This window comes from Plecotus auritus (assembly GCF_963455305.1).
Source record: "Plecotus auritus genome assembly, chromosome: 9".
NCBI lineage: Eukaryota > Metazoa > Chordata > Mammalia > Chiroptera > Vespertilionidae > Plecotus > Plecotus auritus.
Window position 1 is genome coordinate 109,402,865 of NC_137783.1, and position 27,237 is coordinate 109,430,101.

Genomic DNA, 27,237 nt, shown 5'->3' on the forward strand with positions numbered 1-27,237 from the left:
GGTGCGCCCCACCTCCACTGGCACACAGCGCTTGTCCACTCTGGAGATACCATGCCCACAAGAGGCTTTGCCCTGATGCCCTGACTCAGCCTCCATTCCTCCCCAGGCCTGAGCTCTCATGCCAGTGCAATTCCTTCCCTCCCTGCCCCTTTCAGTGTTGCCCGACACATTCACTGGAGAGACAAGTCCCACTGCTCACAACTGAGTCCAGTGGGGAGAGGAGGAGACAGGGATATGGGGGAGGTGACATTTGAGGTGCCCCGTTGACCTGGCCTTGTTTGGGCTACACCCTTCCTTGTCCCACCCTCTTCTATGCTTTTGTTCACAGGATCTCGCACATACTCACTCAGGCTGGTGGAAGATGCCTGCGATCTGGTGGGTAGGGCAGCCCATGAAGAAGAGGGGCAGGGTGAAAAGTAGGCAGAACAGCGCCCCCAGCAGGCAGAGGACACTGCAGCACAGGGGACCCAGATGGAGGCGCTTGACCAGGATGCCCCCCACGACGATGCCCACGATGGCCGAGGGGATGGAGAAACAGCCAATGAGCATGTTGGCATAGGACGCTGTGATGGAAAACTGGCGTTCCAGGAACTTGGGCAGGAAGGTGGCCATGCCTGCCACCATGGATGACACGCACACCTGGGACAGGACCACCAGCAAGAAGATGGGGTGTCGCAGGGTTCGGAGCAGCACCCTGGGGAAGACTGTTGGGGTGAATGGGGAGAAGGTCAGGGTGGGCAGCCACTCATGTCATTCATTTCTGTTCCATCCTGCCCTGTTCAGTTTACACTGTTCCATTCCTTCCATCCCATCTCATTCCATTTAATTTTACATTCAATTCCATCCTAGTACATCTGACTCCTTTCCATTTAATTCCAGTTCATTTTTTAAGTTCTGCTTCATTCTATTCCATTGAATTACATTGCATTTTATTCAACTGTGTTTCTTTCCATTCCATTCAATTCAAAATTCTATGCCATATACTTCTATTCCATATCATCCTATCTGATTCTATTTCATTCATGCCACCCCATCTCATTTCATTCATTCTGCTCTACTTATTTATCTTTTCTTCTCCCCCCGCCCCTCCCGCCCACTTGGCCCTTTCCATGCTGTCCTGCTATAGCTCTTTCAAAGCCAGCCCAGGCCTTTGTCTTCCCTTCTTTGTCCCCAACACAGGACATCTTCTCCCCTGATCTCTCCATCCTTAGTTCATGTTTCTCCATAACACTTTACCTAACATATTACACATTTTACTTATTTGACCATTTTGTTGTCACCCACCAGAATGCGAGTTTCATTTAGAGCAGGGATTTCTGCCTGTTGGGCTAATTGCCGAATTTCCAGAGCCTGGGGCACAGTAAGCTCTCAACACATATTTATGGAATGAATGAGGGCATGAATGAATGGATATATATACTAACATGTGGTCAAATGTCAAAACGATGGGGCAGATCTCAGACCTCCAGGTAAGATGAAACCTGAGCAGGCTGGGTGATGGGCAGCTTCCTGGAGGTGGGGCCTGAGGAATGGGAGGGTCTGGAGAGGTTGAGTGAGAAAGAAAAGGAATTCCTAATAGGGGGCACAGCAGGGGCAAAGGCCTGGAGACAGGAAGAGAAGTGATGAGCTCCCCCGTCTCTTGCTGGCTCCTAAACCGGTGCCTGGATACAGGTTCCTCACTGAAAGTCTGCTAAATGGCACCTGACACTGGGGGAGCCCAAGCCCTGGGCTTCAGGCCTTCATCAGCAGGGGCCGCCAAGGTATAGCCAAGAAGGCTTCTGTTCTGACAGGAGCGACTCCACTAACAACAAAAGAGGAAGAGATGTGTTTCTGCCTGCAGGTGAGATGGAGAGAGAAAGAAAGGCCTTTCTAAGAAGAGGTATCAAAGGAACAAACCACTTGCCAGACTGGGCTGGTTGGCATAGATGGCCATGGGGCTTCTCTAGGCCCTGTGGGCGGGGAGGGTCCCTTCAGTTCCTACAGCAGCAGGGCCAGGGCCTGTCACAGGAGATTTATGCCCGCTTTCAGAGCACGGCCAGAACCAAGCCAGCTGGTTCCCTAGCCCCCAGGGCCGGGCCTGGAGCTGTCTTCATGGGAGCCAAAAAATAAAGACAAACAGTCCGGGCAGGGGAGGTGGGAGCAGGGACTGTGGAATTCCCCTTCGTTCACGTCCCAGGCCTGCCTCCTGTCCCCAGTCCCTTGTCACAGACAGAGAACAGTCAGCCAGGATTCGAAGCAGGGAGATGTGATGCCAGGCCCTCGGCTCCAGTCTCTCTCCCTCTCTCCCTCCATGAGTTGCCAGTCCAGGATTGGCCTGGGCTTGGCCCACGCTGTACAGGTGCCCTCATTGTACAGGTGGCAGGGACTCAGCCCAGTTTGGCTGGAAAGGCTGGGGCAAGGCCAGGAGTTGCTGGGGGTTTCCTGACTCAGTATAAGGGCCATTCCCCCTTCTCCTCCCCCGCCTCCCCCCAATTCCTGGGCCTCTGGCTGCCTGACTCCATCTAACTGTTTCCACCCCATTCTCCTGTGCTAATCTCCAGTGTCTGCAGCCTGGTCCTAGAACAGATGGAAAATTCTCAAAGGGCACTTAGATAGGGATACTTGAAGGTATCCCCAGGGTCCATCTCTCGCTCAGAAGTGTGTCTGATCCATTAGGCAGAGGCTTCCCTTAGCTCAGCACAATGTCTCCCCATCAGACAAGCCAGGCCTCTCTCTCTCAGAGGCTACGTCTCCCTTATCAGAAAGGGCCTCCCACAGCTCAGAGGCAGGTACCCCCCTCAAATAGAAGAGTTTTCCCCCCAGTTTAGGGACTGTGTTTCTTCCACTTGTCAGAGACTTCCCTTAACTCAAGGACAATGTCCCCCCATCAGATAGGGGCCTCCTCTGGCACAGAGGCCAGGTTTCCTCCATTAGACAAGGCAAGTGGGTTCTCCCTCCATTCAGGGACTATGTATCCACCATTGGACAGGGACCTCCCGCAGCACCGACACTTGCCTCTCCCCTCAGCCAGGGCCACGCCCACTCAAGGACTATGTCTCCCCTATCAGACAGGGGACTTCCACAGCTCAGGGACTGTCTTCCCTCAAGAGTTTAGGGCTCCTCCAGTTGAAGGACAATGGTTCCTCCTCCCTCTGCTTCCTCCATGGTTCCAGGGGGTCAAGGCCAAGCCTCAGGGTCAGACTAGTTCCTCTGGAGTTCCGCAGAAAGCCCAGCAGCCAGTTGGCTGGCCGGTTTCCCACAGGCTTATGTAGAAGTTAAAACCACCAGAGACGATCTGCCCCAGACACCCATTCCAGGACTGAGTTTCAGTGACTGGCTCCAACTTCTCTCTGGGCGGGAGCCAAAGCAATGATTAATAAGCTCCCCCATGGAGCAGCCTGCCAGTGCCCCCAGCAGCTGAGGGTGAGCTGAGCTAAGGAGCCCAGGCCCCTGCCTCTAGGCCCAGCTCACAGGGGTCCATGCCCCCTTTCCCTGTGGGCTAGATGACTGATATCCCAACATCATGTCTCAGGAAACGCTTCCCAAGAATTGGGCTTAATTAACTTCCTGTTGCAAAAGTCCTCAGTGGGAACATGATGTAAACCCTGTGGTTATCACCCCCTTAAACCACAAGCAGCTTGATTTACTGTCCCAGGACACAGTCAGAATAATAACAGTAGGGCAAGGAGTGATAATTGAAATAATAATTGTACCTTATATAAGTAGAGTTTAAAAAATAATATACAAAGGGCTTTCCATTCATCATCCCATTTGATTTTTCTAATAGTCCTTGAGAAAGGATTACAGACCCGATCTTTCAGGTGAGGAAACTCAGGTTAGGGGAAGAAAGGAACTTCCGTAAGACTGTACGCTGGTCAGTGTTGGGGCCTCTAATCCAGGTCTCTGACTTGCCGTCCAGGGCTATACAAGAGCCTGGCTCACAGCAGGCAATCAGTGGTCATGGGATCAGCATCTTCAGAGAGGACGGCCTGGTTACAACATGGACCCTGGTTACTGATCAACTGAGCTCATAGTCTCAGGATCAGAGTGGCATGGATCTTAGATCATTGAATCTACCCCAACCTCCCCCCCCCCAACACACACACACACACACACACACACACACACACACACACACACACTGCACAGATGGGGAAACCAGGGCCCAGAGAGGAGCAATCACCCAGGATAAAAGTCCAGGTTTCTGCCCAGCCCGTGTGGCTTAGTGGTTGAGCATCGACCTATGAACCAGGAGGTCACGGTTCGATTCCCAGTCAGGGCATGTGCTCAGGTTGCGGGCTCAATCCCCAATGTGGGGCGTGCAGGAGGCAGCCAATCAATGATTCTCTTTCATCACTGATGTTTCTATCTCTCTCTCCTCCCTTCCTCTCTGAAATCAATAAAAATATAATTTTAAAAAAAGTCCAGGTTTCTGCACTTTAGCTCAGAGGTCCCTCTACCCATACCACCACCTGGAAATTTAATCAATATTTACTGAGAGCCCTCTGCTAGCGGGCTCAGTGATAGCTAGGAGAAGGGTCACAGATGACACAGGCTCTGGCCTTCATGAGCTCACTGCTCAGGGGAAGGACTGGACTAGTATGCAGCACAGATCTGAGCTGATTTGGAAGCCCTAAGGGTTCAGAGAGCTGAGAGGAGGGGAGCCAGGCTAGGTGAGCAAAGGAGAGAAATGGCACTTGATTTTGACCTAAAGCAGTGGTTGGCAAACTCATTAGTCAACAGAGCCAAATATCAACAGTACAACGATTGAAATTTCTTTTGAGAGCCGAAAACCGACTTCTGCGCATGGGCCACTAAGTTTCAATCGCACTGTACGTGCGCGCCCGCACGAGGTATTTTATGGAAGAGCCACGCTCAAGGGGCCAAAGAGCCGCATGTGATTCGCGAACTGCAGTTTGCCAACCACTGACCTAGAGGAACAAGGAAGATTTTGATAGCAATAAAAAATGATATTCCAGGCAGAGGTGATCATATGAGCAGAGACTCACAAGAAGTGTAGGGTGCTCATGAGGGGCCTGTAGGTATGGAAGATGAATCAAGGAAGACAGGAAGGGACTAGACCCTGTACAGTCTCAAATGCCCCTCCAGCTCTACCTCCACACAGTCCGGCCTGAGTTTACCTACCTTTGATGAACTGGACCACAGTCAGGTCTGGTGCAATCTGGGCTAGGCCATCCTGCTTCTTTGGGGACTCCTCGGGGCTCTGCTCGGAGGAGTCTTCACCCTGGGAAGACACAACCAAGGGGGTCAGCTGGATGAGACATCCTGCTCAGAGATGCTTGTGGGCTGGGGAAGGGAACTCTGGGAGAGGAAAGGGTGGGGGTCTGTCACCTCCTCAGGAGCAACAGGGGCCAGCAGTGATCTATTTGTTCTTGGCCTTATAGGTACTTAACAAGTGTTTTTTCTCTCTGTGTGTGTTTTTAAGAAAACAGATTTTATTGTCCAGCAATTAAAAGTATTCAAACATGTATTTTCTACATAATTTATTGTGAGGTGACCAATGTTAAATAAAATAATAATTTTCATCATTTGCTTCAACTCACGACTTCTTGACTAATTCTTTGTTTTTTCCTTCCAAAATGTCACTGCCACACCTCTGAGGCAATGAAGAATTTTTAAACACCACAGCTAAGAACTTGAATATTATATGCATGTTACATGCAATTGTGCTTCTAGGGGTTTAGTCATCCTTTATGAAAAGTTTTTGGAAAACATCCATCATACAAGTAGTTTTGAAAGAATGGATGAAATTCCAGTGGTCAAACTTTGCCATTACCATCATTAACATCATAATAATCACCAACATTACCATGAAAATTACCACCATAACTACAAGCATCATCAGTATTCCCATCATCTTAAACATCACCCCATTCACATCACCAATATCATCATGAATAAATGACCAATATTGTCCTATTATCATTGTTTCTGTCATAGTCACCCACCACCAGCACAATCATTTTCATCATCACTGTCACCTGACACTTCAGAATCATTAATGAAATCATGACTCTAAGAATCACCAATACTATTATCATTATCTCTAATATCATCATTATCCCTGCCACTGTCTTAATCACCATCAGCATCACCAACCTCTATCTGAAGTTAACACCACACCGCTGTCTTCAGTTATTATATCACTCATGGCTATCATCACTTGGAAAGTCACCATAGCAAGAGCCTCCAGTGACTTATGCCTTCCTAGAGGTTGGGGTTGGTTGGGCTTATAGGCTTATCTGTTCTATATTGTCTGCTGAGAGAAGAAGAGAAGTAGGTTGGGGGAGGCAAGAGGCAACAGCTCCTCTCCTCTCGGATGAGTCAGACCACACTCGGAGAGGGAAAAGATCGCTCAGCTCTACCATCACGCTATGAGGAAACTCATGGACACCCTGGAGTGTGACCTCCCATCTGCATGAGCGTGCCCTACAAAAGAGGTCTTTTATTCTGGGAAGGAAGAGATGTCAGGCCACAGTCACAGTCTTCTGATTGTCAGAAGAGAAGGATGAAATTATGATAATGATTAATGGTTACTAAGCACCTATTACAAGCCCGGTGCTATTCTAACAACTAATGCATTAACTCATTGAAACCTCACAGCAACCTTCTGAAGTAGGGACCATTATAATCCCTATTTTTAGGGGATAAAATGGAGACACAAAGAGATAAAATAACTTGCTTGGTCATACAACCAGTAAGTGGTCTGGGTATGATTTGAACTCAGACAGCTCGACTCCAGAGCCTCTATGCACTTGGCTGGTTCACCCTGAGGGAAGGAGGAACCAAGGTCTCTGAGTGTTGAGTGTTTTACCTGCCTTGCTCTAATATGACATTTTCATGCAGGTATTATTATTGTGCACAGTTTTTAGATGAGGAAACAAAATCTTGGAGAAGTTGCAACTGACACACACTCATCTATACTAATAAAAGAGCAATATGCTAATTAGATCAGGGGTCCTTCCGGTGACCTTCCGGACATCCTTCTGGACAAAGCCATGGTGGCAGGGCTGAGGCAGAGGTGGTTAGGGGCAATCAGGTCGGCAGGGGAGGGAAGTTGGGGGTGATCAGGTCAGCAGGGGAGGGCAGTTGGGGGCAATCAGGCTGGCAGGGGGAGCAGTTGGGGGTGATCAGGCCAGCAGGCGAAGGTGGCTAGGGGTGATCAGGCCGGCAGGCAGAGTGGTTAGGGGTGATCAGGCAGGCAGGCAAGCAGTTAGGAGCCAGTGGTCCCGGATTGCAAGAGGAATGTCCCACTGCAGGATCGGGCCTAAATCGGCAGTTGGACATCCCCTGAGGGGATTGGAGAGAGTGCAGGCCAGGCTGAGGGACCCTCCCCACTGTGCACGAATTTCATGCACCAGGCCTCTAGTTCAAATATAAGTGATCAAGTGGGTCTGATTTCACTACATTTTTCTATGCAGCCTAAGGCCAGAATTAGAAGCAACATGTTCTATGGAGGAAGACTGAAGCCCAATGAAAAGAGCACTTTGGATGAGGCTGTCCTGGGAGGAAGTGAGTTCCCCATAACTAGAAGCATGCAAGCAGAGGCTGACTTTTCCCTCGTCCATGCGGGAAGGTAGGTTAAGCTGGAAAACTTATCTGGGGGTCCTCTGGTTCTGCCTCTTAAGGACAAAAAAAGAGGTTGTGTAATAAAACTGACAAGTCCAGTGATGGAAAATAACCTCACAGGATGATCTGATCATAAATTTCTAACTGGGCAGGTCATGTGGGTAGTCACACTCCAGGCCTATGACATTTATAGTAAAAGATTTATCAAGTCCTGTCCATTGTTCTTGTGCATCTAGGTTAACACACCTTGAAATGCCAGAGTAATCCTCTTTTCAGACCCCTCAGAGACATCCTCAAGGGAACCTATATCTTAACTATGCTATGCTTTGCTTTCTCCCACCTTTGTTGCTCCCTAACTCCAAATGTATAAAGAAAACTGCAGAACTGTTATTCTCCGGAGCATTTGAAATCTTGCTTCCCAGCCATTGTCAACAGGTTGGCACAAATAAGTCTTATAAAGCTCTTCTCTTCCCACGGAGCTTTTGTCCCTACAGGCCTCACCTTTCGGTCTGTGTCTAACACTTTCTCTTTCCTTTCTCACCTTTATTTATTTTTAAGGGAGCCACTGGAGGCAAATACTGGATTTTCTCACATTTCAGAACCTCATGCTCACCCCCACCCATGGGCACACTGTTCTAGCCTTCTCCCACCTGGCTCCCTGGTGCTGGTTGGCTCAAGACTGGCCTCGCCCAGCAAGGAAATCCATTCAAACATCAATTCCTGTGTGTTTTCCCCTCTTGGGCTTTTCCTTTCTCCTCTCTTTTATTTCAGCAGGTAGCAAGGGCTCTGGGTTTTCTGGTTTCAGGGGAGGTTTGCAGCAAGACAGAAAGCAGTCCTCCACTGCTTTCAGATTTTCCTTCCCTGCCTTTGTTCCCAAAGCCTGAGTCCATTGAAAAAGTATGCTGGGTGTTGTGTATGTATGTGTGTGTGTGTGTGTGGGGGGGGGTGCGAGGAGAAGCAGAAGCCTTTGGGAATGAGGGGTGAAGGGGTGGGGTCAAGCAGTCTGTGGGTTCCATGAGCAACAGAGAACAGTTTACCTCGAGGGGGCAGGCTGCAGGCTAACCTAGGGAGGCTGGGCTCTCTTGTCCTCAGCTACACCAAACTCCTATGCTCCAAGCTTGTTGAAGGGGACCACATGGGACAGGATGGACTTATGCTGATGCCTGCTGGGTGGCATGGTTCCTCGCTGGTGCCTGGGCACCCTGTAAGACCTCAGGACCTTCACTTCACCTTGGTGAAGGAGCCCTGAAAAAGGCTGAGATTGCATTTCCTTTTTCTTTTTTTTATATATTTTTATTGATTTCAGAGAGGAAGAGAGAGAGAGAGAGAAAGAGAGAGAGAGAGAGAGAGAGAGAGAGAGAGAGAGAGAGAGAGAGAGATGATGAGAGAGAATCATTGATTGGCGGCTCTCTCCTGCACACCTCCTACTGGGGATCAAGCCTGCAACCCGGGCATGTGCCCTTGGCCAGAATTGAACCCAGGACCTTTCAGTCTGCAGGCCAATGCTCTATCCACTGAGCCAAACGGCTAGGGCTGAGATTGCATTTCTTGCTGATCTGGCAGGATGGGCATTCCATGTGAAAGTTAATTTTCAGAGAAAATAAAAAAGTGTCTATCTCACATACACTTGGGTATGAGTCAAGTTTGTTCATTATCTCTCCCCTGCTAGTCTCTGAGATCTCAAGAGCCCACCCCTACCCTAGGGGCACACTGTTCCAGCCTTCTTCCACCTGACTCCTGGGTGCTGGCTGGCTCAAGAGTGGCCCTCAGGGACCCTGTTCTCTGTCAAAACTCTGGTGCTTGCCCAGCCGGCATGGCTCAATGGTTGAGCATTGAACTATGAACCAGGAGGTCCCGGTTTGATTCCCGGTCAGGGCACATGCCCGGGTTGTGGGCTCAATCCCCAGTGGGAGGGCGCGCAGGAGGCAGCCAATTAATGATTCTCTCTCATCATTGATGTTTCTATCTCCCTCTCCCTTTCTTTCTGAAATCAATAAAATAAAAACAACAACAACAACAACAAAAAACCCTCTGGTGCCTAGCCAAGGGCCTGGGGCAAAATAGCAGATATCTGATAAATATAGGAAAGAAGGAATGCAAGAAGTGGTTCCAACAGGTAGTGGGTGCAGCCAACGCCAGGCTCTTGGAAGAAAAATGAGAACATCAACGGGAGATACTATCATGCTGCAAGCAAACTCTTAGACTGCTGCTGGCTCAGAGGAGGGCAGAGGGTCCACACCAAGCACCCCAGGGGCCTAGCAGGATGGAGATTACAGGCATACCCGGCCACTGGCTGTGTATGTCCCTGCCCCATCCTCACTGGGACCTGCAAAGTAAGAGACCTAAGCACTCCACACACAAGCAAACATGCTGTAAGGTTAGGTAACTTGCTCAACATCACACAACTAGAGAGTGGCAGAACTAAGATCTGAGCTCAAGCCTGCTGAGTAGAAAACTCATGCTTTATCCACTAAGCCCTATAAGTCAGAGCCCCTGGTGCAGAACTGGCAGAATGAGAAGGCCCCTTTGTGGTGTGAAGTGAAGGAGACTGAAATCCCACCATTCTGTCTTGTTTCTCCTGGTGAGGTGTTGTGGGGCTATTATTCATTTATAGCTTAGAGCTGTGCTGTCTGAGCCACCAGCCCATGTGGCCACTGAGGACTGGAAATATGGCTAGTCCCAAGTGGCATGTGACATAAATATAAAATACACATTGAATGTCACAGACTTAGTATGAAAATAAAAGAATGGACAATATCTCATTATTGATGTAGACAAAAAGGGGCTCTGTAATAAAACACCCAAGTAACCTCACTGGGTGATCTGATCATAAATTGCTAACTGGGCTGGTCATGATGGGTAGTCACTCACCAGGCATATAACTTCTTTAGTAAAAGCTTATATTTGCCTTACGCAAGTTCTGCCCATGGTTTCTGTTCATCTAGGTTAACACACTTTGAAAAGCCTTTTTTTCAGACTCCTGGGAAGCCTAATCACCCTTAATGGAGCACATAATCTTCTCTTTAAAAAAAATAATCTTCTCTTTAAAAGAATAATGTTTTGAGAGAGAGAGAGTGAGAAACATTAATTGGTTGCCTCCTGCATGCACTCTGACCAGGAATCGAACCCAACACCTGGGCATGTGCCCTGATCAGGAATTGAACAGTCAGCCTTCCATGTAGGAGGTGACACTCAACGAACAGAACCACACTGGCAAGGGCAAGGGAGCACATAATCTTGTTAACTGTCCTGTAATCCTATCCCACCTTGCTTTCTCCCACCTCCATGTAATCTTCCTTACATCCCCTCCTTAATTCCAAATATGTAAACTGTCATTCTCCAGAGAATTTGAGATCTTGCTTCTTAGCACTGTCATCAATTTGGCTCAAATAAACACATAAAATTTCCCTACAGGTTTGAAGTTTCTTATATTGACATTAATTTTTTATATTTATGAAATACTACAATGATAATATTTTAGATGTAGTGGGTTAAATAAAATTTATTATTAGAGAATTATTGATTATCTAAGAAAATAACATCTACAAAAAAGCAAGTGCAGCCATACTTATATCTGACAAAAGAGATTTCAAAATAACAAAGGTAACAAGAGACAAAGATGGACATTTTATAATGATAAAAAGAACACTACATCAAGAAGACATAATACTTCTTAATATACACCCAGTCAGGGAGCACCAAAATATACAAAACAGAACTAAAGGGAGAAACAGACCAAAACAGTCATAGGTGGGGGCCTTAATACTCCATTGACAGCTCTAGACAGACTATCCAAACAGAAAAATCAATAAAAAAAATCAGCCTTAAATGACACATTAGACTAAATGGACATAATTAACATTTACAGAGCCTTTCGTTCCAGAACATCAGATTATACATTTTTCTCCAGTGCACATGGAACATTCATAAGGATAGACCATATGTTGGGTCACAAAACCAGCCTCAACAAATTTAAGAAGATTGAAATTATATCAAGCATATTGCCTGACCACAATGATTTGAAATTAGTAATCAACTACAAAAAGGAAGTAAAGAAATCCACAAATACATAGAGATTAAACAACATACTACTAAAAAATGATTGGGTCAAAGAAGAAATAAAAGGTGGGATCAAAAGGTATATAGAGACAGTATGACATTTCTGAAATGCAGCAAAAGCAGTAATAAGAGGGAGTTTATATCATCACAGGCCTATCTCAAGAAACAAGAGAAATCCCAAGTAAACAACCTAACATTATACCTTAAAGAACTAGAAAAAGAAGAACAAAAGCAACCCAAAGTCAGCAGGAGAAATGAAATAATAAAAATGAGAAGAGAATTGAATGAAAGAGAGAACAAAAGACTACAAAAAAAACTAATACAACAAAGAACTGCTTCTTTGAAAAGATTAATAAAATGAATAAACCCTGCCTAGACTCACTAAAGAAAAAAGACTCATATAAACAAAATCAGAAATGAAAGAGAAGTTACCACAGACATTATAAATATACAAGGATCATACTAGAATACTATGAAAGACTGTATGCCACCAAATTCAATAACTTAGAAGAAATGGGTAAGTTCCTAGAAATATATAACCTTCCTAGACTGAATCATGAAGAACTGGAAAATCTAAGTAGACCAACAGTGAGTAAATTGAAACAACAATAAAAAACCTCCCAAAAAGTCCAGGACCAGATGGGTTCACTATTGAATTCTACCAAACATTGAAACATACCTATCCCCCTCAAACTCTTTCAAAATTAAAGGAGAGGCAATAATTCCTAACACATTTTATGAGGTCAACATAACCCCAATACCAAAACCTGGTAAGGATAACACAAAAAAAGAAAACTACAGACCAGTAACTCTGATGAATACAGATGCAAAAATCTTAAACAAAGTACTAGCAAATCAAGTACAACAACACATTAAAAAAATTATACATCATGATCAAGTGGGGCTCATTCCAGGTGCACAAGGATGATTCAACATATACAAATTGATCAATGTAATACACCACATTAACAAAAGAAAGGATGAAAATCATGTGATCTTATCAATAGATACAGAGATAGCATTTGATAAGATACAACACACATTTATAATTAAAACACTCAGCAAAATGGGTATAGAAGGAAAGTACCTTAACATAATAAAGGCCATATATGACAAACCCTCAGCCAATATCATACTCAATGGTGAAAAACTGAAATCATTTCCTCTAAAATCAGGAGCAAGACAGGGATGCCCACTCTCACCACTCTTATTCAACATAGTTCTGGAAGTCCTAGCCAGAGCAATCAGGCAAGAGAAGGAAATAAAAGGCATCCAAATTGGGAAGGAAGAAGTGAAAATGTCACTTTTTGCAGATGACAAGATTCTCTATATAGAAAACCCTAAAGATGCCACCAAAATACTATTAGAAACAAAAAACAAATACAGCAAAGTTGCAGGATACAAAATCAATGTACAAAAATTGATTTTTATGCTGCATTCCTATATACTAACAATGAAACTTCAGAGACAGAAATGAAAAAACAATTCTTTTTGCGATTGCAACCAAAGAATAAAGTACCTAGGAATAAACTTAACAAAGGGTGGGAAGGACCTATATACTGAAAACTACAAAGCATTATTAAAAGAAGTTGAAAAAGCCTTGGCTGGTGTGGCTCAATTGGTTGGAACCTTGTCCATACACTGAAAGGTTGAGGGTTCAATTCCTAGTCAGGGCACATACCCAGGATGTGGTTAGATTCCTGGTCAAGGTTGTATGGGAGGCAACCAGAGGCAACTGATAGATGTTTCTCTCACTCTGTCTCCCACTCCCTTGCTCTCTATCTAAAAATCAATAACAACATATCCTTGGGTGAGAAATAGAGAGATAGAGAGAGAGAGAGATTGAAAAAGACATAATGAAATGGAAAGATATTCTGTGTTCATGGATTGGAAGAATCAACATGGCCATATTACCCAAAGCAATATATGGATTTAATGCAATCCCTATCAAAATCCCAATGTCATATTTTAAAGAAATAGAACAGTGGTCAGCAAACTGCGGCTCGTGAGCCACATGCGGCTCTTTGGCCCATTGAGTGTGGCTCTTCCACAAAATACCACGGCCTGGGCAAGTCTATTTTGAAGAAGTGGCGTTGGAAGAAGTTTAAAAAATTTGGCTCTCAAAAGAAATTTCAATTGTTGTACTGTTGATATTTGGCTCTGTTGACTAATGAGTTTGCCGACCACTGAAATAGAACAACAACAAAAATCATCAGATTTGTATGGAGCCACAAAAGACCCAAAGAGCCAAAACAATCCTGAGAGAAAACAAAGCTGGAGGTACCACACTACCTGACTTCAAATTGAACTACAGAGCTATGATAACCAAAACAGCATAGCATTGGCAGAAAAACAGACACACAGACCAATGGAACAGAACTGAGAGCCTCGAAATAAAACCACAGGTATATGAGAAAATAATTTTTGACAGAGAAGCCAAAAACACACAATGGAGAAAAGAAGGCCTTGTCAATAAATGGTGCTGGGAAAATTGGAAAGCCACATGCAAAAGAATGAAACTAGATTACGGTTTGTCTCCATGTACAAAAATTAATTCAAAATGAATCAAAGACCTAAATACAAAATCTGAAACAACAAATTATATGTAAGTATTAAACTTATGGGCCTCGGCCTTAGAGAACATTTTATGAATTTTATCCCCAAAGCAAGGGAAGTAAAGGCAAAAATAAATGAATAAGACTATACCAAACTCAAAAGCTTCTACATAGCAAAAGGAACTGTCAACAAAACAGAAAGGCAACCACCCGAATGAGAGATGATATTTGCAAACAAGAGCTCCAACAAGGAGTTAATATCCAAAATATATAAAGAACTCATTCAACTCAACACCAAACAAACAAACAATTAAAAAAGGGGTAGAGGACCTGAACAGCACCCCTCCCCAGAAGACATACAAATGGCCAACATATATATGAAAAGATGCCTAACTTCACTTGCTATTGGGGAAATGCAAATCAAAACTACAATGATTAGAATGGCTATTATCAACAAGACAAGTAATATCAAGTGTTGGAGAGGGTGTGGAGAAAAAGGAACCCTCATTCACTGCTGGTGGGAATGTAAACTGGTACAGCCACTATGGAAGACATACTGGTGGTTCCTCAAAAAATTAAGAATAGAGTTACTCTATGACCCAGCAATCCCTCTTCTGGGTATCTACCAAAAAACTTGAAAACGTTAATTCACAAAGATATATGCACCCCTACGTTCACTGCAGCATTATCTATGGTGGCCAAGACATGGAAGCAACCGAAGTGTCCTTTAATAGAGGATTGGATAAAGAGGAAGTACATACTACTATGAAATACTACTCAGCCATAAGAAAAGATGAAACATTTCCATTTGCAACAACATGGATGGACATTGAGAAAATTATACTAAGAGAAACAAGTCAGTCAGGAAAAGCTAAGAACCATATAATTTAACTCATATGTGGGATATAAAACAGAAACTCATAGACACAGACAACAGTATGGTGGTTACCAGAGGGAAGGATGGGGTAGTAATAAGTGGTAAAGGGGGCCAAATACAGGATGACTGTGGGTGGTGGGTGTACAATGCAATATACAAATCACCTGTCATAGAAATGTACATTTGAAACCTATATGATCCTATTGACCAATGTCACCCCAATAAATAAAAAATATATATTATTAAAATTAATGTCTTTTATTTTTGAATGTAGCTACTAGAACATTTAAAATTAACACATTGCTCACATAATATTTATTTTGGACCTCCTGCCTAAAGCGAATGAGCATCTCCTTGTCCTGTCTCAGTCCTAGCCAGGCTTCGGGAGAGCAGTTTGGGAGGGTCCTGGTACCTGAGGGAGAGGGGTGCTAGGAGTGCGGTGCTGCCCCAAGAATGGAAGTAGGAAGGGCAGGGATAGACTGATGACTCCCCCGCTTCTCTTATCACGCAAAAGCAGGCTTTCCCTTTCGACAGGCAGAACCTTGTGAGTTCCTTGCCTGGGACTCCTCGTCCTCAAGTGAACAGTGAAAACAACCACAGTGTCATCTCTGGCCACGTGTACAACCCTATACCCTACACTTTCACTTCCATCATGTCCATTAATTCCCACAACAGTCTGGTGCAAGGGTTATTACTGCACCTATTCCACAGAAGAAACTAAGGCCCCAAAAGGGGAAGTGTCTCCTGGGGAGAAATTGGCAGAACAGGCTCTTGAACTCAGATTCTCTAGTCACCTCACCTCACGCCTGTCTCGTGCTGTGAAAAAGAACATGGGGACTGGAGATAGGAGGGGACGACAGACTTTCAGGGGCTGGGGGTTCAGGGAAGGCATCCAGGGAGAAGTGAGGTTTGAGATTTGGATAGACAGGAAGAGAGAAGTCATCTGAAGCAAGGGCATCGTGACACAGGCTAGGAAGCCAGGACAAGTGGAATAGGGGAACTGAGGCAAATAAACAGCCAAGCAGTTGAGAGCCCTCGGGTGCCAGGAGCACTCTCTGTCCCTGGCTCCCATCTCTGTGCGCTCCACAAATGTCCACCCCCTCTCCCCAGATCTGTGTTGAGGACTCCTGACTAATAGCAGCCTCCAGAAACAGGAAACATGCCTCTGCTCAGAACAGGGCTTGGAGTCCGAGCCATCTGGCTGTGGTTTGCCCAGGTCAGCAGGCTGGGCTGAGAGCTGGTTAGAATTTCCCCTCTTGGGGCTGTGTGGTGCTGACTGCTGCAAGCCTGCAGGGCACGGGACACTGTGTGGTCTGGTGCATGGAAGGCCCCACTGTCTGCCGGGCCACCAGGGATTCCCAGGAGCTGTCCTCAGGGGAAGCTGGAATCTTAGGAGGTTCTGGCCCGGAGCTGTGTCCCCAGCCCCCGGGAGCCAAGGCTGAGCCTTGCAAGTGATACGGAACCTCTGTCAGCCCTCAGCTTCCATCACGTGTGGCCACAGAAAGCAGCCACAGGGATGGGGGTATCCATTAAACTTCCTTTCCCCGACAGGAGGGAGGCCGTGGTTTGCAGCCGAGTGCCTGGGGATCTGAACTTCTGCGAGGAGCCCAACATGCTTCTGGCTTTCTTATCATGAGATTCATGCAACTGGCCAGGCTTCTCTTTCCCTTTGGCTGCCACAAAGCTCAGAAACAAGTAAGAGGTTCAATGACATGAACTGACTTTATCTTTATGTCCCACACTTCCATGTTTCTCTTTTTTAAAAAAACACATTTTTATGGATTTCAGAGAGGAAAGGAGAGGAAGAGAGAGATAGAAACGTCAATAGTGAGAGAGAATCATTGATCGGCTGCCTCCTGCACGCCCCACACTGGGGATCAAGCCCGCAACCCCATGACCTCCTGGTTCACAGGTCGGTGCTCAACCACTGAGCCATGCTGGCTGGTCACACTTTGATGTTTCTTTCTCTAAGTCTGATAACCTTTTTCTGTTATTTCTGTTTTCCTGCTTTTTGACCTTGATTGAGCTCTGGCAATGCTCTTCCTGGGTCTGGATCGCAGCTTCAACATTCACTAGTCACGTGATCAGGTATTTAATCCCTCTGTGACTCGGTCCCTTGGGTGTAAACTGGGGATAGTAACTAACCCTATTTCATAGGTGGGTAATGAAGATTAAGTGGGCTTAGAGCAGCACATGGTACAAAGTAAGCAATACACGTTAGCCTAATTTCCCACTTGTTTACTAGTACTGTGCATGTGCTTGGTGTAAGCTGTCTTAAACCTTCTACGGAATATAGTGAAAGTGGAATATAGAAAAGTCTACAAAAAGAGAATTAGAAAAAAGGTAATTTTCCACTATGTTTCCTCTGAAGCGTTGGCCTGATCAGAGAAAGATACTAAGAACAAGTGCTCCTGGTTATTGAACCCGTGTGTCAGGCATTAAACTGCCTACCTCACCACTTTGCCTTATTTCATTCTTCCAAAAAACTCAAGATGTAGATTTTATGATTATACCCATTTTATTTTACTTATTTACTTATGTTTTTAATCCTCACCCGAGGATATTTTTTCCATTGATTTTTAGAGAGAGCGGAAAAGAGAGGGGAAGACAGAGAGAAATACCGATGTGAAAGAAACACATCAATTGGTTGCCTCCTGCATGAGCCCCGACCAGGGCCTGGACCAGGAAGGAACCTGCACCTGAGGTAAGTGCCCTTGACCGGAATCGAACCTGGGACCCTTCAGTCTACAGGCTGACGCTCTATCCACTGAGCCAAACCGGCTAGAGCTGATTATACCCATTTTATAGATTTCAGAATCAGTAAGTGTCAGAGCCAGGATTCATACTCGGGTCACTACGGTACACAAACCATGTGTTTAACTTCTGCCCCTGTTGGTGCCTTTTGGGCCACATCAACCGCCAATCACCTCTCTTCTTTAGCCTCAGTCTCTTCCTCTGTCAAATGGGGGTACTGGACTAGATAAGTGTGGTTTTTTTTTAACTGGTTTTTAGCAACAGAACCCTTTTCCTAATTAAAATCTCACTCAAAAGACTGAAATAAAAATACATAAAAGTAAAACTGCCCAATTGAAGTGAGACTGAGTTCAGAGACCTTCTCTGGGTCATACAACCCTTGTATTACATCCCACCGTCTCCTGGGTATCATTAGACTCTGCTTTTACTTGTAGGAGGGTTTTTAGGGGACCCCTGAACCAGGGAGGGGATACTGGAAGGGATTTCAGAAGTAATCTTTTCTTCACTTCCTCCCCCTGTCTGTCCCCACACCCTGCAGGAGATAACACATCCCATGCAGCCGATTCCACCTAATTGGGCCCTTCCTCCTGGTCCATCCACCTCCCCATCAGCGGCCTGAGTGAGCTGGGCCAGCCCCAGTCACTTAAGCAGACACAGTCAAGGCAGCCTCAGGAGGCAGGGGAACAATTCCTCCCACATCAATATTTATTGCTGAGAGCTGCTGGAAGCAGATCATCATGTTCTCAGCCTTTGGTTCTTTTTTAAGAACCTCTCACCCCTTCCCTCCCTACTCCTCATCCCCAGTGTACTGACAGAATGAATCCAGACAGCCAGACAAGTTCACAGCCTAGGGACCAGGGTTTCAAGGCATCACAGACACAGACCTCTTAAAATCCAAATCTCTGCAGCACAGCAGCTTCAACTCAAAGAATCGCATTCTCAGAAGCCAGGTGCACAGAATATGCTCCAGGGAGCCAACCTTAGCATCTTCCACAACAGAACATGATAAGGAAGTGACTTGCTCAAGGTCACATGACTGACATGTGACTGAGCCCAGCATAGACAAATCTCTTCTACCGAGTCCATCCCAAGGCCCAAGTGGCCATTCTTTCTGTTCTGTATTAAGACTCAGCTTGGAGATTATCCATAACCAGTGACCCAGGCTCTCCCTTTGCTCTGTGATCATCCTCACTTCTAAGAACTCTTCCCCCAATTCTAGGAATTCTAGCTCATTCAAATTTTGACCTGGGCTTGGCAGAACCGGGAAGGACCATCTGTGGTTCCAAACTTCCTTTTTCCCTGAAACTGCTCCCTCTCCAGTGCGTGCCTCCCCTGAATCTGATCCAGATCAGCACAGCCCTTCACTGTCTCTGGGACATCCCACAACAGAGCAGCACCCCGGGGTGTCTCCTGGACTCATTCCCATGCCCCACCTCATTGCCAGTGCACTGGTAGCTCCCGGGCCAATGCCGTCACTGCCACCTCAGCCTCCCGGCCTGCAGCCGCTCTCCACATACTTCACTGCCTGTTGCAGTTCGGTCTCTGCCTAGAGCCACAGGACCACTGCCTACCCTCCAGGGCCAGCTGCTGCTGTTGAAGCTGACAGGCAGGCAAGGTTCCTCCTGGTCTGGCCCCTGCTGGCTGTTCCAACATCCTTTTTCTTGGGGCCCCACACATACACCCTGTGCTCCAGCAGGGAAATGAGGCGGGAAGGTGCCTAAAGAAGCCTGGTCTGGGGTCAGAGAGACTTGGGCTCAAATCCCAGCTTTTCTAGGCAGAGACATTTTCAGTCCTTGCTCCTAGGCCCAAACTTTCCTGCTCTGAGAAGGAGGCGATATCATATACTACAGCAAAAGCATATTAAAATGCACTAACCTGCCACATTAAGTAGAATTATTCTTGCTGCAAAATATTCAACATGTTTTTTCATAAATGTCCTTTTGAAATTAGAACTACTTATCAACAACTGACTTAATTTATGCTTGTGATTTATTACCAATGACTTCCCTGTGAAATAATTACATATGTATATTATATTGTGTATGTTATATGTTATATATGCAGGTCTCTGTCCCCCGTTCCCGACACAGAGCTCCTAAAAGTCTTATAAACAGGAGTGCTAGGAGAATTGTTTGTTCTAATATGTAGTCTTTGGCCCTGGTTCTGGACACACAGCTCCTAGGATCTTTGGAATTTCCTGGGTTGATAGGAGCATCTTTTGTTTTGAACAGAAGACTTTAGTGGAGTCCTAGGTGAGGGCTGGTCACAGAAAGACCAAGTGATGATGAGAAACTTGGAACGTCAGCCCCATCCTTTCATTCTTCAGCAAGGGAAGAGGGGCTGGGAACGGAGTTAATAATGGATCATAATAAATACTTGGTGAAGCCTCCCAACAATGTGGGCGTGGAGCTTCCAGGCCAGGGAACTCATCCACCGGCTGGTGAGTGACACACCCAACTCCACAGGGACAGAAGCTCCTGCACTGGGGACCCTCGCAGACCTCGCCTATGTATCACTTCATCTAGCCGTTCATTTGTATCCTTTATCATATCCTTTATTATGTAATAAACTGATAAACATGTTTCCCTGAGTTCTGTGAGCCATCCTAGCAAATCACTGAATCCAAGGAGGGCGTGTGGGAACCTCTGATTTGTAGCCAAGTTGGAAATAAGTTGTGGGGGACCTGGGACCTACTCCTTGTGATTGGCCTCTAAAGTAGGGCAGTCTTGTGGGATGGAGCCCTTCAGCTATGGGATCTGGTGCTATCTCCTGGTAGATAGGATCAAAATGAAGTTAAGTTTTAGGACACCCAGCAGATGCCACAGGGAATCTGGTCACAGAATTTTATGTGTGAGTAAAGGAGAAACACAGGAGTGCTATTCCTTTACACTCCCATACTTGGGAAAAGAAAACAATGAATGCACAAAATTTCAGAGTATAATAAAATTTGTGATCTTGGGCAGGTCACTTCCATCTCTGGCCCTTGATCTCCTCAGCTGTGGGAGGGGCAGGAAATGCTCACTGCTCGGGGTTATTGGGGGGATGCAGTGGAGCACAACAGGAGTGGCTTTGTAACTGTGCAGTGCCCAGGAGGGATGAAGTTTAATGTTACATAGGAGGACACATCAGTGGGGGCTTGAGCCTGGACCAAAGTGGAGACATAGAGGGAGCTTACTTTGCTGACAATTGCCAAGACCCTTCGCCGGAAGTGAAGCTCATCTTTCTCCTTGGCCATCTCCCTGGGGAAGAAGAAGTAGGGGGTGGCAGCCAGGGCCACGGCAACAGCAGAGATAAGGAAGCCCAGCCACCAGGCACCCACCCATCGGGGGTCCTTCAAGGTCAAGTTGATACCATCTGGAAGAGAAGACCATGGTGATAGTAGGTTCAAGATGACTCTCAATTCTTGGCCAGCACCCTTGGACTGACATCTGAGACATAAGGTTGCCTAGGAGGGAGTCAGGAGACCTAGATTATGATCCTGGCGCTGCCATTTATGTCCTGCATGACTTTGGGCAAGCCCCTGACCATTTGGGCCTTGGCTTTTTCAACTACTAAAGCAACGTGTGTAATGGTCAAGGTCATAGACTTTGGAAATGGACTGCTGGGTCTGAATTCCATTACTAACATAACTTTGGGCAAGTTACTTAACCTCTATGTGCCTCAGTTTCTTCCTCTGTAAAATACCGATATTAATAGTATGTACATCAGAAGGTTGTTGTGAGAATCATAGAAATAAATACATGTAAAAAGCACTTAGAATAGTACTGGCACACAGTATGTTCTATACAGGTGTTTGTACTTCTCCATTTTACTGTTACTATTGTTATTATTATTAAACTAGAGGCCCAGTGCACAAAACTCATGCATGGGTAGGGTCCCTAGTGGCTGCCAGCTGCCGGCTGGGGCCTTCCTTTGTTCCACGCTGCCACCTGGTGGTCAGTGCATGTCATAGCGAGTGATCAAACTGCCAAGGGAACACTTTGCATATTAGGTTTTTATATATATAGATTGATGGTTAGGACTGCTTTTGTGGTTCTCAGACATGCAGGATGATTAAAATCACCAGAGGTGCTTATCAAAAATACCTGGTCTGACCTAAAAATAACTTAGAAACACCATGGGGTGGGGTGGGAAGGTGACCAAGGAATCTGTACCTTTAACAAGTTCCCCAGGTGATTTTGATCTTCCACCAGGTGTAATTAGGACTAGATTATCCCAGATGTAACTCTTGTCTGGAGTGCCCACATCCCCCCATCAAACTTCTTGACCCCAAGGCTGAGTTGGGTCCCTCCTCCTTCAATTGCCACAGTATCTGCAAACACTTTATAATAACACTAGAGGTCCGATGCACAAAATTTGTGCAAGAGTAGGCCTTCCTTCCCCCCGGCTGCTGGCACCAGCTTCCCTCTGGCACCCGGGACCCGGGCTTCCTTCACAGCCCCAGCTTCATCTGGAAAGTCGTCCAGAAGGACATCCAGTCTAATTAGCATATTATCCTTTTATTATTACAGATGGATGCAGCCCCATGAGTCAGAGTGGTAACCAGGTAGTTGATCCCGAGCACCTCCTGGGCAGGGGCCAGGGTACACAGTTGGCACTCAGCAAATGTATCTGTAAAGCTGGGAATGGAGTTGGCTTTAGCACTGATGCCCTCCTCCACTTATTATTCCCCTAGTTTCTGTGCCAGGCTGGTGAGAGTTCACCCATGTATCTCCCCAGCTCCTCCACTTCTCACATACCAGTCTGTGCCTGCAGCGGACATGATCTACCCACCCCATGAAATTCCCCAGAGAGAAAGAAGGACTAGAAATTCACATCTGTCTGTGGAGGTGCCACATCTGCAGGATGATGCCAAAAGAGCTGGGGTGTGTCTTGGGAACCTAGGGAGGCCTGACTCCCACAAGTTATACTTCAAGAGAGAGAGAGCTGAGTGCCAACAAGAGGTCCCACTTGGCTCCCAGACCCAGTTTTCTAGCAGAGAGGGAGGTGTGGTGGGGTAGGGCGGGGCTGTCCTAGTGACTCTTGTTCAGAGCTGCCCAGACCTGTCCTGGCTGGAGGCATCATTGAGCAGAACCAGAGAGCAAGAGCAGAATCTGCATGTCCACCTAATCGAACGTCTATCACCGGAGGCTTCTAGGGCTTCCTGGGATATCTCCAGGTCAGGGACAGGACTTCTGAGCAGCAGAAGGCAGAAGGCATAGCTGGGGCTCAGAACTGCTTGGTGAGCTGCCACAGTGACCTGTTCTAAAAGGAATGTTTTCCTACTCCCCGCAGGGCACCAGAGCGTCAGGACCCCCCAAATTCCTCCCTCTTGGTTGCCTTCATACCAAGCTCCGGTCCCACCCCTTGGCCCACTCTGACCACTACCTGGGTCAGAGACCACTGTTCCCCAAATGGTGCCCTCGACACAGGTTCCCAAACTCTGAGATGGTCAGAACTAGAAGGGTCCTTAGAGGCCACCCAGTAAATTCATCGGAGAGAGGCTCAAGGAACTGAGTCCTGCTCCAAACATTTTCTCTGGCGTGCCAGTGTCCTCTCTGCTTCACCTGGGTCTTCTCCCCCTAAAGATGGGAGCTCCCCGAGGGCTAAGAGAGTATGCACCCCTGTCTGCCCACAGGGCTGGGGACCGGGAGGACTCAGGGATGGAACAGGGTGAAGACGTGATAATAACAGTGACAACAATCCTAGTTCCTTATCTGATGACGCTTCACAGCTTATCTCCGTCATCTCACTGGACTCTGATTGCACTTTTGGGAGGTAGACAGGACAGAGACTATCTCAAAGATGAGAAAAAAGAGAGGTTAAGAAGCATGTCCAAGGTCAGTGGAATTGCTGGGATCTGAACCTGGACTGCCTGGCTCAGTGTCTCCTGGGAGACCAGGAGTCAGTTAGCTAGCATCCATGTGCCCCTGGGGGCAGCTGTGTGGCCTTGGGGCTCACCTTCTGGCATTCGGTCAATGTCCACATAAAGGCGCAGCATGAGGCCACCCAGCCCATAGGCCATGCCTGGCCCCATCATCGTCACTGCAAATAGGATCCCTGCAACATAAAACCTAGGTTAGGCTATTCTGACCCTGGCTTCCCTGCAGGTCAGTGCCCGCTGGGCAAGAGCAGCCCATCTCCCCGGGCTGAGCCCGGGAAATTTCCCAGGGCTACTCTGAACGTCCACTGGCCACATGGGACAGAGGCTAGTCCCCCTGACCCCCCTCACTCCGGGCCTCTGGTCCTCCCACCTGAGCCTGGCCTTCCCTCAGAGCCCAAAGGGTGGTACCACTTCTCACCGAGGTAAAGGGGAGAGTTGTTGTCATGGGCAAAGTCATCGATATAGGAGATGCCGAAGGGCTGGATGGGCACACTGCCCACACCGAGCAGGGTCTGTGCCATGAACATTATTCCCACCGCGGCCAGATGCTGGGCCTCCGTGTAGCTGGAACAGCTACTGCCATTGGAGGGGGTTGGGGCAGGAGCCGAGGTTGTGGTCAGGCACAGGGAAGCCTCGAAGTCCTGTGGCATGTCCCCTGAGAGGTGATAAAAATATGATGACAACAGATAAGACTTTTATACAGCACTTCCTGGACTCAAGGTACTGATCTAAGAGCCTGTGTATTTCAATCACAACAAACCTCAGGGAGGATTGCTCTCATTGCCCTGAGTTCACAGGTGAGGAGACTGATGCTCAGGCAGCAACTAGCAAGGGTGGGGTCAGAATCCGAACCCAGGCAGCCTGGCTTTGAGTCCTTGCTCTTAAACCACCCTATGCTACCTTTCTGAGCAGAAGTATGTGCTCTCGCGTGGGGTGGGGCTGTCAAAGGAGGTCGAGTTTGAACTGGGTTGAGATGAACAAACAAGATTTTCCAGAAAAAGAACTTGGGGAGGGCTATTCCAGGTCACAGTGCATTGCAAACCCGGGGCTTAGGAAGTTCAGCACTGCTGGCCCCAGAGTGTGAGGGGCAAGGCCAGGGCTGAAGGTGGGGCTGGCAGGGGAGGGATGCTGGGGCTAGATTGTGGAGGGTTCTAGGACCCTTGGCCTTCATTCTGAGGAGGGCTCAGTGTCAGCTCGGGACACAGATATAAAGTGCAGTTAAAGGGCATTTCTTAATTTAGTACCAGACATTTGTTCCCTGTAACTAACCAATATTTGGTGAGCAAACTTAAGACCCTCATGCTATTATTATCCCAAATATGGGTGCAGAAGTGGCCCTCCCTCTGAGGCCTGTCCAGCCCTTTCCAGGAACTGGGGCTGAGGAAACGCTGCATGAACCAAGGTTAACAATCCAGACATTCCATCTGTGGTAGGCAGTTAGACAGACATGAGCAGAGTGAGGACAGTGGGCCAGATAGAGAAGGTCACCAGGGCGGAAAGCCCCAGGTGCCTAGCAAAGGATAATTGCAGGGTGGGACCTCGCCCCCAGGGTGACCTTTCCTCCCCTAGCATATCACTGGTCATGAGGTTTGGACCCCCTCACCTTTCCTCCCTAGAATTAACATCTTGGCCTCAGTTGTATTTTAGCTTCTGGCCCAGGAAAGAAACAAAACCAGATCAGCGACTCCATGGCTGACCTCAGGACCAGATGCACTGAATAATGACCCCCTGCCTTGGTGCTGACCAATCAATCAGTGGAGACCGGACCCTGAAGGGACATACCTGGAAAGCTGCTGAATGTTCTGTTAAGATCATCCCCTGGGAATTAGTGCCCTGATAAGAGGAGATTAGGACACAGACACCCATGCAGGGACAGCCACCGGAGGACACAGGAGCCAAGGAGAGGCCTCAGGAGAAACCAGCCCTGCGGACACCTTCGTCCTGGACTTCCAGCCTCCGGATATGGGAGAGAACTTTTGTTGTTTGAGCCGCCCAGCTGGGGTAGTTTGTCAGGGAAGCCCCAGTGAGCTAATCCACTCCCCAAACTCCTAAAACTATTACCCTGCTCTCCCGTGGGGCTTTGCTGGCTCCAGCCCACCTTGACCGACGACCAACTGCTTCCCATTTTCCTGACCTGACCGTGACTCTTTCAAGAGCAAGGGCAAGCCTCAATTTTAAGTCATCAAACACTTTTTTGGAAAGGGCCAGATAGAAAATACTGTAGTCCAGCTGGTGTGGCTCAGTGGTTGAGCATCGTCCTATCAACCAGGAGGTCCCAGTTCCATTCCCGGTCAGGCACATGCCCGGTCAGGCTTGATCTGCAGTGTGGGGCCATGCAGGAGGCAGCCGATCCATGATTCTCTCTCATCATTGATATTTCTATCTCTCTCCCTCTCCCTTCCTCTCTGAAATCAATAAAATATCTATATATATAAAAGCCTAAGCGCCTGTTTGACCATTTGACCTTTCAACTGGTAGCTATGATACGCACTGACCACTAGGGGGCAGATGCTCAATACACAGGCATGGAAACATGGAACAGACTGATGAATCTCAGAGGGAAGGGGGTGGGGAGGGTGGGAAGAGATTAACCAAAAATCTTATATGTCTGTGCCCTCTGCCAATCTGGGACCTCTCGGAGGATGTCAGAGAGCTGGTTTTGCCCAATCCCCACAGGCCAGGCTGAGGGACCCCACCAGTGCATGAATCATGCACCAGGCCTCTAGTATGTGTGTGTGTGTGTGTGTGTGTGTGTGTGTGTGTGTGTGTATACATTTTTTTTTTAAAAGATCTTCCCCTAGGTCCTAGAACCTCCAGTAAAATCTCCACCCTTAAACCCTTAGGAAGGAGGACCCAGCGCAGCTCTCCCTCTGGGGAGCATGCCTATGCCTTTCCCTTTCCTCCTCTTGGCCTCCCCCCACCAACCGCCATGTGTTACTATTCCTTCCTCACTCCCAAGCTCCAAGGGCCCTTCCTTTACCTCCATAACTTATTTCCTAAGCCCATTTCTTCTAGGAATGACTTCTTCTACCTCTGTGATTTACCAAATAAATGTTCTCTTACAGCTTTGGTCTTGGCTCTGAATTCTTTCCTAGCCAGAACCCAAGTACCGAGGATGCTAAACTCAGGTCTGGTCTGACTCCACCGGTCTAACACCTGATGCCGTTCCCGCCACCTACAACACATCGAGGCTGCCTGAGCTGAAGACTGTGACCCTTTTCAGCCCTCTGAGCCTCCATTTCCTCATTTTTCAAAGGTCTCCTACTATGGAACTTCTACAGAAATGTGGAATTCAGAACCAGAATAATTCAGTAATTCAGAGCAAGGGTTCTAGGGCCAGGCTACCTGGGCATGTCATAGCTCTGGTAGCTGTGTGCCTTGGGGAAGTCCCTCCCTCCCTGAGCTTCAGTTCCCTTGCTTGTAAAATAGGATGATAGCACCTGCTCAGAGCATTGTAAAATGCGGGGTGGTGGGTGGGTGGGTGGATGGATGGATGGGTAAACAGGTGGATGGGAGAAAGAAGGAATGAGCAAATGCTAAGGCTGCTTGGGTTGTTCTCT

At 47.1% G+C, this 27,237-nt stretch overlaps 1 protein-coding gene across 2 annotated transcripts in view; it reads right to left on the minus strand.

Moving 5' to 3' along the window:
• SLCO2B1 (solute carrier organic anion transporter family member 2B1) overlaps positions 1-27,237 on the minus strand; it is a 59,679-nt gene that overhangs the window by 12,564 nt on the left and 19,878 nt on the right. For both annotated transcript variants that reach the window (XM_080687179.1, XM_080687180.1), the window contains 5 exons: positions 24,096-24,332; positions 23,755-23,853; positions 20,990-21,168; positions 5,125-5,224; positions 347-704 (listed from right to left, as the gene is read on the minus strand). In XM_080687179.1, coding sequence (XP_080543305.1) covers positions 347-704; positions 5,125-5,224; positions 20,990-21,168; positions 23,755-23,853; positions 24,096-24,332 — 973 coding nt within the window. The remainder of the gene's footprint in view (positions 1-346; positions 705-5,124; positions 5,225-20,989; positions 21,169-23,754; positions 23,854-24,095; positions 24,333-27,237) is intronic.